This window comes from Nerophis lumbriciformis, linkage group LG13, assembly GCF_033978685.3.
Source record: "Nerophis lumbriciformis linkage group LG13, RoL_Nlum_v2.1, whole genome shotgun sequence".
NCBI lineage: Eukaryota > Metazoa > Chordata > Actinopteri > Syngnathiformes > Syngnathidae > Nerophis > Nerophis lumbriciformis.
Window position 1 is genome coordinate 31,922,693 of NC_084560.2, and position 17,048 is coordinate 31,939,740.

Here is a 17,048-nt window from a genome sequence, read left to right on the forward strand (position 1 = left end):
TTCCATTAATGCTGTACTGACATTAAGCGGGAGAAATAAATGACTGTATCTGCACCTTCTTCCTTAGCTCTGGCTCCACCCTTTTACCAAGTTACATGAAAATCAGCAAAGCCTTTGCTGTGAAAAAGTCAGAATAAAAGGTGGTATGAATTATGTAATAACGGCATTTGGGTGGCCTAGTGGTTAGCATGTTGGGCTCACAGAGAAGGGTTCAAATCGCCATTGTTGAATCTCTGTGATTGTTGCTTCGCGTTTGTGCATGGGTTTTCTGCACTTACTCTGACATGTTTGGCTAATTGGAGATTCTAAATTATCCAGAGGTGTAAGTGTGCATGGTTGTTTGTCTATATGTTCCCTGTGACTGACTGGTCGAACAGTCCAGGTTGTATCCCGCCGCCCAAAGTCAGCGGGGATAGGCTCTAGCTCACCCTTGACCATAATGAGTACATGCAGTATAGGCAATGAATGAGTGAATGCATTTGTGGTCAATTAGGATCAGTAACAAATATAGTTCCCACCCTGCCATGTCAGGTCCATCATAACCAAAAGCTTTTCCAAATGAAATCAGAATGGTGTCATGTGGTTCGTTAGTCCTCTTGATGCGACTGGTCACGAGGCTCCTCGGCTTTTTTTCAACATTGCTCCTTTGGTTTGACCACTGATTGTTAGTCTGTTGATTTGTTTGCTTTTTCCAACGCTCAGCTTTCCAATTTCAATCCAACAAACACTGCATAAAAGGTTTGACATGTTCCTAAGTCAGTGTGATGTGCTGTAGCTGGTTATTTGTATATTAGTTAGGAAATGGATAATTGTTCATACACCTTCATGTTGTTGTCTCTTTCCTGCAGATGAGATCATGCAACTGGACAGCAGTCCTCTGCGTGCCGCTGATATCACGCCTGAACTCAGGAAGCAGTTCGCTTTTCTTACAGGTAACATCCATCATTACAGGTAAAAGCCAGTAAATTAGAATATTTTGAAAAACTTGATTTATTTCAGTAATTGCATTCAAAAGGTGTAACTTGTACATTATATTTATTCATTGCACACAGACTGATGCATTCAAATGTTTATTTCATTTAATTTTGATGATTTGAAGTGGCAACAAATGAAAATCCAAAATTCCGTGTGTCACAAAATTAGAATATTACTTAAGGCTAATACAAAAAAGGGATTTTTAGAAATGTTGGCCAACTGAAAAGTATGAAAATGAAAAATATGAGCATGTACAATACTCAATACTTGGTTGGAGCTCCTTTTGCCTCAATTACTGCGTTAATGCGGCGTGGCATGGAGTCGATGAGTTTCTGGCACTGCTCAGGTGTTATGAGAGCCCAGGTTGCTCTGATAGTGGCCTTCAACTCTTCTGCGTTTTTGGGTCTGGCATTCTGCATCTTCCTTTTCACAATACCCCACAGATTTTCTATGGGGCTAAGGTCAGGGGAGTTGGCGGGCCAATTTAGAACAGAAATACCATGGTCCGTAAACCAGGCACGGGTAGATTTTGCGCTGTGTGCAGGCGCCAAGTCCTGTTGGAACTTGAAATCTCCATCTCCATAGAGCAGGTCAGCAGCAGGAAGCATGAAGTGCTCTAAAACTTGCTGGTAGACGGCTGCGTTGACCCTGGATCTCAGGAAACAGAGTGGACCGACACCAGCAGATGACATGGCACCCCAAACCATCACCCAACCATGCAAATTTTGCATTTCCTTTGGAAATCGAGGTCCCAGAGTCTGGAGGAAGACAGGAGAGGCACAGGATCAACGTTGCCTGAAGTCTAGTGTAAAGTTTCCACCATCAGTGATGGTTTGGGGTGCCATGTCATCTGCTGGTGTCGGTCCACTCTGTTTCCTGAGATCCAGGGTCAACGCAGCCGTCTACCAGCAAGTTTTAGAGCACTTCATGCTTCCTGCTGCTGACCTGCTCTATGGAGATGGAGATTTCAAGTTCCAACAGGACTTGGCGCCTGCACACAGCGCAAAATCTACCCGTGCCTGGTTTACGGACCATGGTATTTCTGTTCTAAATTGGCCCGCCAACTCCCCTGACCTTAGCCCCATAGAAAATCTGTGGGGTATTGTGAAAAGGAAGATGCAGAATGCCAGACCCAAAAACGCAGAAGAGTTGAAGGCCACTATCAGAGCAACCTGGGCTCTCATAACACCTGAGCAGTGCCAGAAACTCATCGACTCCATGCCACGCCGCATTAACGCAGTAATTGAGGCAAAAGGAGCTCCAACCAAGTATTGAGTATTGTACATGCTCATATTTTTCATTTTCATACTTTTCAGTTGGCCAACATTTCTAAAAATCCCTTTTTTGTATTAGCCTTAAGTAATATTCTAATTTTGTGACACACGGAATTTTGGATTTTCATTTGTTGCCACTTCAAATCATCAAAATTAAATGAAATAAACATTTGAATGCATCAGTCTGTGTGCAATGAATAAATATAATGTACAAGTTACACCTTTTGAATGCAATTACTGAAATAAATCAAGTTTTTCAAAATATTCTAATTTACTGGCTTTTACCTGTATTATTATGCCTATAAATACTTTCATTCGTGTTTTCAAAGAGGGTCCCCCTTTTATCACAGGCTTCATCAGACCATGCTCACGGCTAGATAGGACAGCTCTTGTCTGAGGGGATGATGTAGGACTCAAGTATTAATCCTCTTAGGTAGTATGTGCCATAACCGAGAATGGTTGCTTTGGTTTGAGATGCAAAACGACAGTTGTTTAATGACTCTGCTTTAAAAAAGGAACAAAAAAAATATATATATACCGTGTGTGTGTGTGTGTGTTGAGTGTGAGTGTGTGTGTGTGTGTGTGTGTGTATATATATATATATATATATATATATATATATATATATATATATATATATATATATATATATACTAGGAATGTAATGGTAAACCACGGTAAAATTCCGGACGGTTAGTAATACCGTTTAAATGTTATGACCTAAAAAAACGTCATTTTGGGCAACACTGGAAATGACATCACAGCAGCACTGGCGCATGCACACTAGTGTCGTTTTGCTTGAAAAAACATGGCGGAACCCAACTATACGGACTTTGCTACGGAGATTTTCCCTTGGAGTAGAGAGAGCACAGCGCTTGGTTTAACTTCATGTTCCCTCGCTTCATTTCCGTGGAGTCTCTGCGTGCGTTTAAGAGCGCACTGCTGTTTTTAGATGACGACTAGTGTGGACAATATTGGAGACAGACGCATTAGTCCCACACTAAAAGTATACAGCGAAAGAGTAAAAACTATTTGATGTTACTTTTATTTTCTCAATACAGGACCATCAGCTGTGACTAAGAGTGAATGACCTGAGGAAAGCAGGTTATGTGTCGGGAACGTTGCCACAACTTGTTTATTAAGTCTTTAGTTCGTTTACTTAGATGCTCACTCGTCCTTTATTTAACTGTAAACTGTATCAGTGTTCAAAACCCATTAATACTAGCTGTAATGTTTTGTCATCTCATCGAACTGAACGCAGGCTGTGAAGATTGTGTATTCGATGTGAGAGGTATCACTTTTGTTGGCCAACAAAACTCTGAACACTATTTTTATCTATATGGACATCAGGGACGCCCTTGCAAAATTCTTACATTTGTTTTTATTTGTTTATCTTTTATGTCCATAAAGTGCTATCTTGCACAATTTTCACATTTATTTTATCAATTTGTTATTTTTTTCTGCCACATTACTTTGTCTAAAATGCTTTTGTTGCTTTCGTATGTACATTCAATTTCTACTTGAGGTCCCTGAATTAGTGTTTTTGTCTACAATAATGTTTCTCCTACAAAGGAAATCATTTCGAATGTGTTGTGTTTTTTAAGATAAAACTTGGTTAAAAGATTTCAGTAGAAGTACTTTTTGAAAATTTTGAGCACATTTAAAAATACCACGATAATAATGATAACCGTACCAATAATTTTGGTCGCAATAATCGTGATAAGAAATGTTTATACCGTGACATCCCTAATATATACCGTATATATTTTCATAGTAGGTATGCCGGTATAAATTAATCAACGTCCAAATTTATTTTAAAACCACATTTTTATGCCATCTTTGTGCTGACTCACTGCGCGTGCACGTCATACTTCAGCAGCCAGATTAACTTTTTGAAACCTGTAATCTGTGTTGAGGAGATTAATATAATGCATACACTAAATAGTATATTGCGAGAATCAGTTTGAATTTGAATTAAAATCTAATTCTAATCGTCACCCCAAGAATCAGAAGAGCATTTTTGAATGATATATGATGTAAATACTTGAGCCAGCTGAAGTCAAAGGTCAAATCAAGATGTTTTTGCTGGTGTTCTAGCAGGTGCATTTTCTCTTCCTTTCGCAAATCAGTGATGGCAGCAGTTTTTCAGTCTGACACATGCGTCAGCATTATTTCACATTTGCATAGTCCCTGTGGCCTATTTTTGTTCAGGCCGGTTATGATTAAAATGACGCCACTACTTCCTAATGTCTCTCTTGACACAGCAAACGACACAGTCTCATCTTCTCTTTTTTGGACCATATTATTTTCTTAGAGATGCATATGATTTTTGCTTGCATGCTTTCCTTCATTTGTTTAGTTTTTTTAATCATAAATTAAAACATTCCTCTACCTGCGAGTGTTTCCTTTACATAAACGCCCCCCCTTAGTGACCTTGCAGCAGAATGGCGAGTAACCATCTTGCAGACAAAGATCTGAGCGGACATTATTAAAAGCATGACCGCGCACTTGCTGTTGCCATAGCGACGAGAGAAGAAAAAAAGCAGACGGGATTGATATTCCGGGCACATGTGCTGACAGAGCAGCTGTTAAACACAAGGAGGGATATAGTATGTGAAAAAAGGTGTGATTGTCCGTGCAGTCATGTTTGAACACAGCAACGTAATATTTTTGTGTTTTTTTTTTTAAACATGTCGTATCAAACATGTTAGGAAAGAGTGATAAATCTAAATTAAGGAATATTTTTGCACATGTGTCAAATCAATACCATTTTTTAATGAATTTGTAATTACGGTCTTATAGAAAAGCAATTTAGAATGCTGATGTAAATAAGTGGCTTAAAAAAATTGGAGTTTGATATTTAAGATTTTTCCTGCCTAGAGCCTCTAAGCACTTTAACTCAGTTACCACCTGACAATTTTGAATACCCGGTAAGCCTACATTTGTATGTATTAAAAGTGTACTGTCCAAAATATAGCCTTGATGCTGGAATTTAATTTCCTACTGGGAACGCACCATTGTGTGTGTCTGTAGCCATAATGCGAACAAGCTGTGTTTATTCACGTGTGTGGCTCCAAGAACCGCTATCGTGTAAACTACTTGATCCATTTTTTAAATATACAATGTAAGTCTGCATGTAATAGATGATACATATCGTAAATCACATACAACAGCGTAACAATAAGGATTGAGACAGGAGGACACACATTTTAGCAACACTAGCAGAGCTATCTTAGCTACAGTGCTAACATTACACTTAACAGCAACACTATGCTAGGTTAGCCTATCTATTGCAGATAAACGTCATTAAATGATCAAATGTACTGTAAAACAAACAAGCTGTAGCTGGTTGTCGGATATGGTTGGCAAAGCTCCAAGCTTTCTTTTAGGATATGCAGTGAAGCCTGCCTTTTTTTTTTGTTTATTTTACAAAGGGGTCATGCAAGTCTGTGGGAGCAGATAGATTATTTATTTTCTCCTTTGGTGTTTATGGACACATGTTTCTGTTAAAAGATGCATTTTGCACATGTTGAAGGAGCAATGACCAAAAAGAACAGCAACAGGATAAAACTTTTTTTTTTATGTACATCTTTTATGTATTGCAGGAGGCAGGGGAGACAACGGCAGCCCCATCATCGTGTTCCCGGAATTCCCAGCTTTTGGCGAGATCACAGACAGAGAGTTTCATAACGTGCTCACCTACCTGACCAGTGTACCCAGGTTTGCCACCTCCATGTTACCAGACAGACTTGCTGCTGCAGACACAAATGAGACAATATGTCGTCTTTCTGCTTCAGAGAGACTGGAGCTGATTTAAACGCTGATTAAACTACAACGAGCCCGAAAGCTAACTGACATTATTCAGCGTGTCCCGTTTCAAAGAGCATGTGATGAGCCTCAAGATGTTGCGATTATACAAGAGGGTTCAGGTTGTCCTCCTTGGGGGGCTTGATTCTGACATGTGTATGCCGTGACCTTTAGCACTGCGATTCACTGAGGTTCATCATGAATTTGGCCTAATGAGATCTAATACAAAGTTGTTATTTTTCAGCAGTCCATCATACGTTTGTACTTAGCAGTATTTCCAATATTTTGGTCTATATGACTAAAAGACCATTGTGATTATATACACCGGGTTTATGGGGGCGCAATGTCTGCGACCACCCCTCCCCCCATCATCAGTCTCGTTCAAGGAACTGCTCATCACTTTGCAGCAACCTTGCGATTGGCTCACATCCCCAGCAGCCTCCATCACTCATTGGACAGCTGGTAGATGCTGGAGAGGGGGAAAGTAGGCGGGGCTGAGGCTGAGCACATGAAGTGTTTACATAGTGGGGTCTACTGTACCTTTTGTGGATGATGACTTGAGTTTTTTATTTTGTTGCCCCGCTTGAGGACGGCTGTTCCCCAAATGCATGCAAGGAGGATGTTTGCTGATGAGGCCATAAGGATTGTCAGCTGAGTTTGTGCCAGTGGAGCGAGTTAATTTCCCATCAAAGTGGGCACCCATTGTGGAGGGTGGGCGCAGGGAGGGGAGGATCGGGGCCAAGTCACCAGGAGGTGTACCCCTGCTTGAGAAGATAAGGAGCGACACAACAAACGACACAATGTAGCTTTATCACTTGACTCACAAATGGTTTTGCCTTTCCTAGCTCCTTTTTTGTAGTAAATGTTTTTTGTAAAGGGTTTGTTTTCTATTGTTTGTTAACCAGTTTGCCATCAACGGACGTGGGCTTCATTCTTGTCATCGATCGCCGGCAGGACCGATGGGCGGCCGTCAAAGGGACCCTGCTTCGGATCGCGGTGAGCACGCGTTTTGTTTTGGGAATGTTTGAAACTCCCCCTGAGTGAGAGACACTTACCTATACACAGTCAGATAAAGGTATCCCTTGGGGTGCAATCTCCATTAATGTACCCCATAATTGTGCTGATTATTGCGCCATTTGTACCATCTCCATAGCTGGAAAGGAACACACATGTTCCCAAAGTTTTTATCTCATTCAGCATCCACAAGCATGTTTTAGTTTTAGTTTTTGTGTGATGCAATCACAAAAGAGTCCAAGCAAAGAGGAAAAATGTGACGATTTGATGAAAATGTAAAAATTAATAAATTTAACAATTAAATTGAGCCGTTTGTGTTTCCCATGTATGTAGACAAAAAAATGTGTTTACATATATTTAAAGACAAATCTGTGTTATTTGTATCAACTAGGGATGTCACAATAAACAGTATTATTAATGATAACCAAGGTAAAACCCTCAACGGTTAGTATTACCCTTTTAAATTAAAATTATTTAAAAACTGTGATTTATAACTGCACTTTGACACCAAGATTAAAGTATTTCTCCATTAAGAAACGACATACCACAATCTTAACTTTTATAAACACATGTATGAGCAATATATTCAATTGTGAACATTAATATATATATATATATATATATATATATATATATATACTTGGAGGAATATCAATCAATCAATCAATGTTTATTTATATAGCCCTAAATCACAAGTGTCTCAAAGGGCTGCACAAGCCACAACGACATCCTCGGTACAGAGCCCACATAAGGGCAAGGAAAAACTCACCCCAGTGGGACGTCGATGTGAATGATTATGAGAAACCTTGGAGAGGACCGCATATGTGGGTAACCCCCCCCCTCCTCTAGGGGAGACCGAATGCAATGGATGTCCAGTGGGTCTGACATAATATTGTGAGAGTCCAGTCCATAGTGGATCCAACATAATAGTAAGAGTCCAGTCCATAGTGGGGCCAGCAGGACACCATCCCGAGCGGATACGGGTCAGCAGCGCAGAGATGTTCCCAACCGATGCACAGGCGAGCGGTCCACCCCGGGTCCCGACTCTGGACAGCCAGCACTTCATCCATGGCCACCGGACCTGTGCGCCCCCCCCCCCCCCCCCCCCCCCCCTCCACAAGGGAGAGGGGAGCAGAGGAGAAAAGAAAAGAAACTACAGATCAACTGGTCTAAAAGGGGGGTCTATTTAAAGGCTAGAGTATACAAATGAGTTTTAAGATGGGACTTAAATGCTTCTACTGAGGTAGCATCTCTAACTGTTACCGGGAGGGCATTCCATAGTACTGGAGCCCCAATAGAAAACGCTCTATAGCCCGCAGACTTTTTTTGGGCTCTGGGAATCACTAATAAGCCGGAGTTCTTTGAACGCAGATTTCTTGCCGGGACATATGGTACAATACAATCGGCAAGATAGGCTGGAGCTAGACCGTGTAGTATTTTATACGTAAGTAGTAAAACCTTAAAGTCGCAACTTAAGTGCACAGGACGCCAGTGCAGGTGAGCCAGTATAGGCGTAATATGGTCAAACTTTCTTGTTCTTGTCAAAAGTCTAGCAGCCGCATTTTGTACCAATTGTAATCTTTTAATGCTAGACATAGGGAGACCCGAAAATAATACGTTACAGTAGTCGAGACGAGACGTAACGAACGCATGAATAATGATCTCAGCGTCGCTAGTGGATAAAATAGAACGAATTTTAGCGATATTACGGAGATGAAAGAAGGCCGTTTTAGTAACACTCTTAATGTGTGACTCAAACGAGAGAGTTGACACAAAGGTGTTATTACGCGACGTTAGTTATTTAAAATAACCATAGATAACAATTTGTGCATAAGTTCTTTTTGAGCACATTCAGCAATAACGCGATAATAATGATAATCGGGATCATTTTGGTCACAATAATCCTAATATGAAATTTTAATATCGTTCATCCTTAGTATCAACATATGTTTCCTGTTCCATTATATTGTTTTGCTTAATTTTTCAATTGTTGCTAATTATTTTATTTTGATAATTTTTTTGCTTGAATGTATGTGAAACCACTGGTTTCGCTAACGGTATTTACATTAATCCTAGTACTGTACACCGAAACCTACAAGGTTGAACATCATTCCAGGTTGCTGGTTGACCTCCGAATTGTTCATATTTAAAATCAACTTTTCACCAAAATCTAGTAACATATGCTAGGTTAGGTTCAGTTGCTTCACCTAAAGACTGGAGTATCTCATACAAGTAAGCACATCAATTTTATTAGAGTATATATTTTGAGGGACAACACAATAGAAATTAAACATTATTGCACTTTAGATTAGTCTGTGTACATCTTGTGTGGCAATATAGGTTTACTCCCTGTAAGGTAATAAATAATAAACAATATTGTAGTCTTTATGTGAAGCGACTGTTTGTTACTATTGTTTGTATTCTGTTGACAATTTGATCCTGAAACAGATTTTGCCAATTACATTTGGGGAATAAACATAGAGGTTCCACTGTATTACGATTGAAATAAATGTTGTTTCCCGCCTTTCGCCATCTCTCTCTCTCTCTCTCTCTCTCTCTCTCTCTCTCTCTCTCTCTCTCTCTCTCTCTCTCTCTCTCTTTTTCTCTCTCTGTTGTTATACTGAATGATGAATAGTGCACATGAAAGAAGATGATATCAGAAAGTGACATCATCCTCAGCAATCTGGATCTTCCATCTCCCCTGCCAGCTATTGTTTCTTTCTGCTGATCCGGAACAGGAAACAGCTCCTTTATTTGGATAGAATATGTTAAGATCACCAGTCGTTTATTGCTTTCTTCCCAGTTTTACGTTAAATCAGTCATGTTCTACTGCGGAGAGAACAAAAAAATGAAGTGAAATGAATGGGATGTGATTATTTGCTGCCAGAGCTGCTCTCTGGAGACACTGATGGAGGATGGTTGTTCGGTTTAAATTAAATCAGCTTTATCTCTCCTGCACGGCTGGTGAAGAGGAGCTCTCTGTCCTCCTTTGGTCTGAAGTGAGACATGGTGGTGTTAATAATGAATACAAACGCCATCTTGTCATTGTATATAACTATTGTTTTGATTGCTGTTGGTTTGTTATAGTTTTTTGTTTGCAGGATTATGCAAAAACTACACAACTAGGACCTATAAATTTTGGTGCGAATCAGGGTGAAAATGCAGATTTTTTTAATATTGATTTAAAATATATAATTTTAGATCTCAAATGTGTGTGTGTGTGTGTGTGTGTGTGTGTGTGTGTGTGTGTGTGTGTGTGTGTGTGTGTGTGTGTGTGTGTGTGTGTGTGGGCGTGTGTGCGTGTGTATATATTATATACATAATATTAATTATTATTAATATTAACTAATTATATACATAATATACTCGATTATATTGAGTCTGTGCCTTAAGTGTGGCTTGTACTCATTTTGTGTTTTTAATGACACAAAATGTTTCTTACACCATCTACTGCCTCGTTCTCGTCAGAACACTTACAACTCATTGCAGAAATGGATGTTGTGGTGAGACAATTAGATACAACATTTTTTTGTTTAATTTGTTGATCGTTCAATCTTGGCAAAGGTCTGTGCTTCAGAGAAAACAATTGGCCTTAAAAACCTCTGCTGAGTCACCTATCCAACTAGAAACTGAGCATTATCATTTTTATCTAAGCAGAATTTGATACAGCGCTTATATTGATTCTCCTCTTATAACATTGTTATTGGTGTCATCTTAGGGCTCATTCCCTGGAAACCTCCAGCTGGTTCTGGTCCTGAGGCCCACCACCCTGTTCCAGCGCACGCTCTCCGACATCCTCTTCAAGTTCAACAAAGATGAGTTCAAGATGAAAGTGCCAGTACGTATACGTGTGTTTCCGTCGCCTTAAGTGACCCAGTTTGTTTTTGCAAAGGTCTTCTGGAGAATGTACTATATATGTGTCCTCCAGGTGATCATGCTGAGCTCAGTAAGTGAGCTTCACTCGTACATTGACCACACACAGCTGACCCATGAACTTGGGGGGACGCAGGTGTACTGTCACCAGAAGTGGATCTCTCACCGCACGGTATTTATATACTAACTTGAACAGATTTTTACTTAATTAATATTGGCTAAATTGAGAATTAATTAAGTATTTTAAATGTATGTTTCTGTTATGTTACTGTGTATATGAAGCTCTTATGTAGTATCACTATGTGGTTACAAGATAGCAGCAAAGACAGGAGTCTCATACATTGTATTCTTACAGCATGTTATCAATGTTTAACATTGATCTATTTGTTTATGGTGATGGCAGGCCATCGAAGGATTTGCGTTGATGGTGAAGAAGACGGCCCAGGCCCTGCAGTCTTTTGGTGCTGAGCTGGCAGAAACAGAACTCCCCAATGAGACCCAGGCCACCACCATCCTGCTCAGTGCACACGGCAGCAAGAGAGACAAGATGAAGGTACAACACACATGCACACACAATTCTTTTATTTGTCACACAAGTAGACTTTTGTGGAGAATACAGTTGGGTCTTTGTGCGATTGTGCAGGATGATCTGCTGGTGTCTCTGAGGCATGGCAGAAGGCTGCTGGAGAGCATTAACGAGCCTGTGATGCAGAACCCCGACCACAACATGAACCAAGACGAACTGGAGAACCTGGCAACAGTGCAGAGGTACGTGGTCTGGATCGACACCAGACTCACAAAGCAACCAGTCAGCATCTCTTGCGCTCACATCCATTTTTAACCATCATTTCCTGTCCTCTATCAGATTGCTCTCTCAGGTGGACGAGACCGAAATAGCTTTTGACGAATTCTGGGGGAAGCACCGGTCCAAACTGGAGCAATGTCTCCAGCTGCGTCACTTTGAGGACAACTACAAGGAGGTAAGTGGATCGGATGCACTCACGCTGACGTCTCTGTTCCTTGTCTTAAATGTGTTGCGTTTGTGCCTCCAGGTTAGAGTTCTGCTGGATCAGGTGTTGGAGAAAGTGTCCACCTTCTCGGAGGTGGGCATCAGCCCCGTCCACGCTGACCATATCTTAAGCGAGCTCACCACCTATGAGGAGACAGTCAGTGTAAGTGAAGCATTCCTCATCCCAATGTATGCTTTAATTGAAGAGTTAATTAAAAGCAGGTAGTAATTGGACAGAGGTTAATATTTGCTGATTGGCTGATATTATATATCACAAGTTCATGTTTTAACTTGTATAAAAAATTAGAGTGGAATGATAGAATTGAAAATGTAGCTCTTTTGTGACATGTCCGCGTCGGCATTCTTTTTCGCATCAAAATATATCACTTCCACGTTTTTTTATCAAATCTCAATAGAAATATGATCTAAACTACATTTTTTAAACGTTCGCCTCAGCCACAGGCACTCTCTGTTCTTCTTGCCTAAACGCAGCCCTGAGTTGCAGGACGGAAGACAACCAGGAACACCAAAACAAGCTTGCTCGTTAGCTAACCAGCTAGCTAGCTTTCTTTTTGCCTTCGTTTGCTCTCCAAACCACAGCATTGATGGCTTTATTTGGAATGTTACAATCTGAACACCATTCCAGTTGTAGTTCTAGAGTATTTATTAGTAGCCAGCGAGAATGTATATTTTTGACCTGACGGATGTAAACAAAGGTCGCAACATCGGAAGTATATTCCCTAAGGGGGCGGGGCTAGGGGATAGTTGCCGAATGGGAAACGTTTTCTCAGTTATGCATGTTATAAATGTTATAATTTTACATTACATTTTCAATGATAATAATGTTAGTAAATTATCTACTAAACATCTAAAAAATGTGTGGTACATTACATAGGACATGTAAGTGTCGAAAAGACAGCCAAAAGAGGTTGGTAGATAACAATAAATCTAAAGGTAAAGTATAGTGTAAAAATGCACCAAATTGCAGGCAATGTAGTCTTGATTTAGAAAATTTTGTTACAGGGCTTGGGTGGCAGCACTTTGCGCCGATAGAAATGTTTGTCTTTTTTTTTGTCAGTTTTCCTCCTTTTTTATCAAAGGGTAATCACATGCCTGCAGTATGGTAATTTATTACCAAGTATATTGTGCAACACAGCAGCAAAAGAGCCAAGGTTGTAATAGCGATAAGAAGTAAACTGCTGACACAGCATTTATAGGTCTGACAAAGTTATTGTAAACAATAGTACGCATTGACCCGGCACTAATTAGACATATGGGTTATTTGCTTTTGTAGACCACACGCCGGTAGTTAGTTTGGACACAGGCGTTAACTGACAGTAATTACTAATACGCTATTGGATTTAATTGGAGGTGTAGCCATTTGCAAAAATAAAATAAAATTGACTGTTTTTAGTAAAATCGCATGATTCTACTTTTCGGTCTATTTTGAACATTTATTTATGTTGCTAAATATGGTTCCTTTTCTGTGCTCTTTTTAAGCAAACAATAATAAATTGTGATTGTGGCCCACAGGAGGTCCTGGACAGAGCTCTGGCTTTGGCGCGAGAAGGTGACGACCTCATCGAGAAGGCTCACTATGCTCAGGATTCTATTCTGCCCAAAAGTAGCGAGCTCCGAGCGGTAGGACAGGTCCTGAGTGCCGACTTGAAGGCCAAGAAGGAGCAGCTGCTCAAAGCCCGAGAGCTGCATGGCTGTTTAGAGAGGGTGAGGATCTACACAACCCAACACACATACACACTTTTCTCATGCTTTATCTCGCTGTCATCTACAGGCTTCAAAATGGTGCGACGACGGTATTTACCTTCTGGCGTCTCAGCCCGTGGACAAGTGTCAATCACACGAGGGGGCAGAGTTAGCCCTGCAGGAGCTGGAGGGTTTCCTGGCCGAAGCAGACCAAGAACGATTGTCGGATCCTAGTAACATCTGGAGAGATTATGAGGAAGTGCTCAACCAGCAGCTCAAGGTAAAACCCCCAGCTAAATGGGACACCCACCTCCTACAATGTCCTGACATTCAAAATCATCGATGTTGAACAGGACCAAGTGGAGAAGGTCTTCCAGAAGCAGACGTCCATGCAAGAGATGTTCGACAAGAGGAGGGTCAGCCTGAATAAGTTGGCAGCCAAGCAGACCAGACCAGTGCAGCCAGTAGCCCCACGACCTGAAGCTTTCATCAAATCTCCCATCAGCTCACCAGGTCAGTCCTAATAAGAGAAAGCCATTGAGTATAGATAGACCAGTGTTTCCTAACAATAGGGCTGGGGCAGTAATGACAATCTCAAACAAACAGAATAAGTCTGGAGCTAACGTCATAGAGAAGTTTCTTGAGTACAAAAATTATGATTAAACTGGGGAAGCTGTATTTTTTTTTAATGCTCAAAAATTTTATTTACAGTTTTGTTAGGAAACATGTATTAATAATTTAGTTTATTTTAGCAAAACATAATTGTATATACATTTATTTTTCGTCAGTTATCTATGAGTCCCTTATACAGTATGTTTGGTTGATATTTAATCAGCCTGACCTAAGCCTAAGGGTTATATGTTAAATAAATAATAATATTTGTCATTAGCACATACTTTCATATCATTTGACAAGGTGTAAGTAGGTTAGCTATAATTATTAAATATAATTAAAATCAAAAGTAAGATTTCTATCATCCATCCATCCATCCATTTTCTACCGCTTGTCCCGTTCGGGGTCGCGGGGGTGCTGGAGCCTATCTCAGCTGCATTTGGGCGGAAGGTAGCGTACACCCTGGACAAGTCGCTACCTCATCGCAGGGCCAACACAGATAGACATACAACATTCACACTCACATTCACACACTAGTGCTTAATTCAGTGTTAATATTTGAGTGCGCCCCGGGCCACGATGTCAAAAATGTTAAGAACCTCTGGTATAGACTATTGTGAGAATGTATTATAGTCTATTAGGGTGTATTCACACTGCTTGGGCCCACTGCACACCTGATCGTATGAGCGCATTGATACTTTTATTAGGTACACCTTTACGATACAGTGAAGAAACTCGGATGTCTTTTCTCACAATAGTTAAAGTAAAGTGCCCGATTTGCTCGATCTGACTGGTCCCAATGCAAGTGGACTTAGCAAAAAGAGGCAACATACATTTATGGAAATTGTTAGCTAACTAGCAACTGACCATCAAAGCAATACCTCATGCATCGGTGCTTATTAACCATGTAACAGGGTCAAAATGTTCGAAACCAGGTGTGTCAAATCACTCAAAATTCGATATAACGCGGTCGTTGGAGTCCATAAAATACCGATCGAGTTATTTCCGATATCGCGTTATGTAGAAATCCTTATTTTTTTCCCTTTTCTTTTCGAAAAAGTTATGCGCGAAGCTCAGCTGCCCTAAACCTGCTTGGTGGATGGTGTCCTCACGTTACGTGATGTGAATGCTTCCACGTCACAGAATGGGGCGGATGTTAGCCACCAGTAGGTTTAGACATCACTGAGTCAATGTTTTTTGCAATTTTTTATTTTTTTTAATTTACTTCTTTTTGTACACTTTAATAAAGATTGTTTGTGTAAGTTTGTTTTTACGCGATAATTTGGTAATTTGATCGCGTTATGTAGGACCGCACTATATTGAACTTTGAGTGTCATTAATTACAGTCATAATTAGTGTGTTATGTTTTTTAAATGTCTAAGTCTTATTTTTTATCTCTAACGCTACTGTTTCTATACCAACAAATCAAGCAATCTCATTTTATTTGTATAGCCCTGAATCACAAGTGCCTCAAAGGGCTTCACAAACCACAATGATATGCCTGCGAGTTGTCTTGCCCTCTTCTTGTGCTTGACTGAGAACAGCAACAGTACCACCTTGCGGCACCAAGATAATAGAATCTCATTAATGCATTATGGAAGTGTGCCTAATGAGGCGGCAGGTATGTATAACATAATCATACTATGATATTCTACATGACTCATCTCCGGCTGCAGCGCATAGAGGTAAACTGGATCGGAGTGCCTCCGGGGGAAACACTGGAAGTTCTGAGAAAGTGAGTAGACGTGATTTGATTTGTATTGACGAGCATTTGCTCCATATCGGTTCATTCATCTTGTTTTCTGTCCTATAGGGGGACGAACAGCTACAGAACGGACACGGTAACTGCAGACACGGCTCTCTGTCGGAAGAGGACGAGAATTTGGCTGTGCTGAGGAGGTGAGACATCATCCGGGAAATCCTCAACAGATGGATTGAAATTATTTCTCTTTCAGGCACGTCATGAACGAGCTGCTGGAAACTGAGAGAGCTTACGTCGAGGAGCTGCTGTGTGTGTTACAGGTGTTTATTTAACTCCCCTTATGAAGGCTGTTTTTATTTCTGTGTGTGTCGTTAGTATTACAGAGTTATGTTTATTGCAGGGCTACGCCTCCGAGATGGATAACCTAGCAATGGCGCACCTCATCCCCGCTTCGTTGCAGAACAAAAAGGAAGTTCTGTTTGGCAACATGCCTGAAATCTACCACTTCCACAAGAGGTGAATGAACGCCCTCTAATACTATTTTGTTTCACTCAAAATGAATAGCAATTAATGATGGCTTTGAAAACTCTCACTTGCAATGAGGATACAAGCATGTCTTTTATTTTACTGCCATGACAACCTTGGACCAGCCTCACTTAATCACATAATGTTTGTTTTAAGACATTATGGGGGTTTCACTGGTGTCTTAAATTGTTTGGAAATACATTAATAGAAGGCATTAACCTGTCCCTGGGTAAATCTGTTCTCATGTGTGAATCATCTATGCCTTGGGTAACCAAACGTTTAGAATCAAGGGTCACATTGGGCTAAAACAAATTGGTTGGTAGCCTATCTATCTATCTATCTATCTATCTATCTATCTATCTATCTATCTATCATCTGTCCATCCATCCATCCATCTGAGTTTAGTTTAATGTAAAAGTCTTAAATACCGGTAGCTGCATTACTAAACTACCATCAGCACTGTATAAAGAAAGTTCCAGTAACTTATAGTGATTTTTTTCAGATAAAACCTGTTTCTTAATATTTATTCCACATCAGTGTGCTGAACTGTGGG

At 40.3% G+C, this 17,048-nt stretch overlaps 1 protein-coding gene across 2 annotated transcripts in view; it reads left to right on the plus strand.

Moving 5' to 3' along the window:
* The window catches only part of mcf2lb (mcf.2 cell line derived transforming sequence-like b), a 50,020-nt gene that overhangs the window by 15,367 nt on the left and 17,605 nt on the right, over window positions 1-17,048 (plus strand). For both annotated transcript variants that reach the window (XM_061971232.2, XM_061971233.2), the window contains exons 2-17: window positions 849-932; window positions 5,855-5,969; window positions 6,962-7,052; window positions 10,789-10,908; window positions 10,999-11,115; window positions 11,347-11,496; window positions 11,587-11,711; window positions 11,809-11,923; window positions 11,996-12,115; window positions 13,486-13,677; window positions 13,745-13,936; window positions 14,010-14,169; window positions 15,945-16,003; window positions 16,082-16,167; window positions 16,224-16,290; window positions 16,371-16,486. In XM_061971232.2, the coding sequence (XP_061827216.2) occupies window positions 849-932; window positions 5,855-5,969; window positions 6,962-7,052; window positions 10,789-10,908; window positions 10,999-11,115; window positions 11,347-11,496; window positions 11,587-11,711; window positions 11,809-11,923; window positions 11,996-12,115; window positions 13,486-13,677; window positions 13,745-13,936; window positions 14,010-14,169; window positions 15,945-16,003; window positions 16,082-16,167; window positions 16,224-16,290; window positions 16,371-16,486 (1,909 nt within the window). The remainder of the gene's footprint in view (window positions 1-848; window positions 933-5,854; window positions 5,970-6,961; window positions 7,053-10,788; window positions 10,909-10,998; window positions 11,116-11,346; window positions 11,497-11,586; window positions 11,712-11,808; window positions 11,924-11,995; window positions 12,116-13,485; window positions 13,678-13,744; window positions 13,937-14,009; window positions 14,170-15,944; window positions 16,004-16,081; window positions 16,168-16,223; window positions 16,291-16,370; window positions 16,487-17,048) is intronic.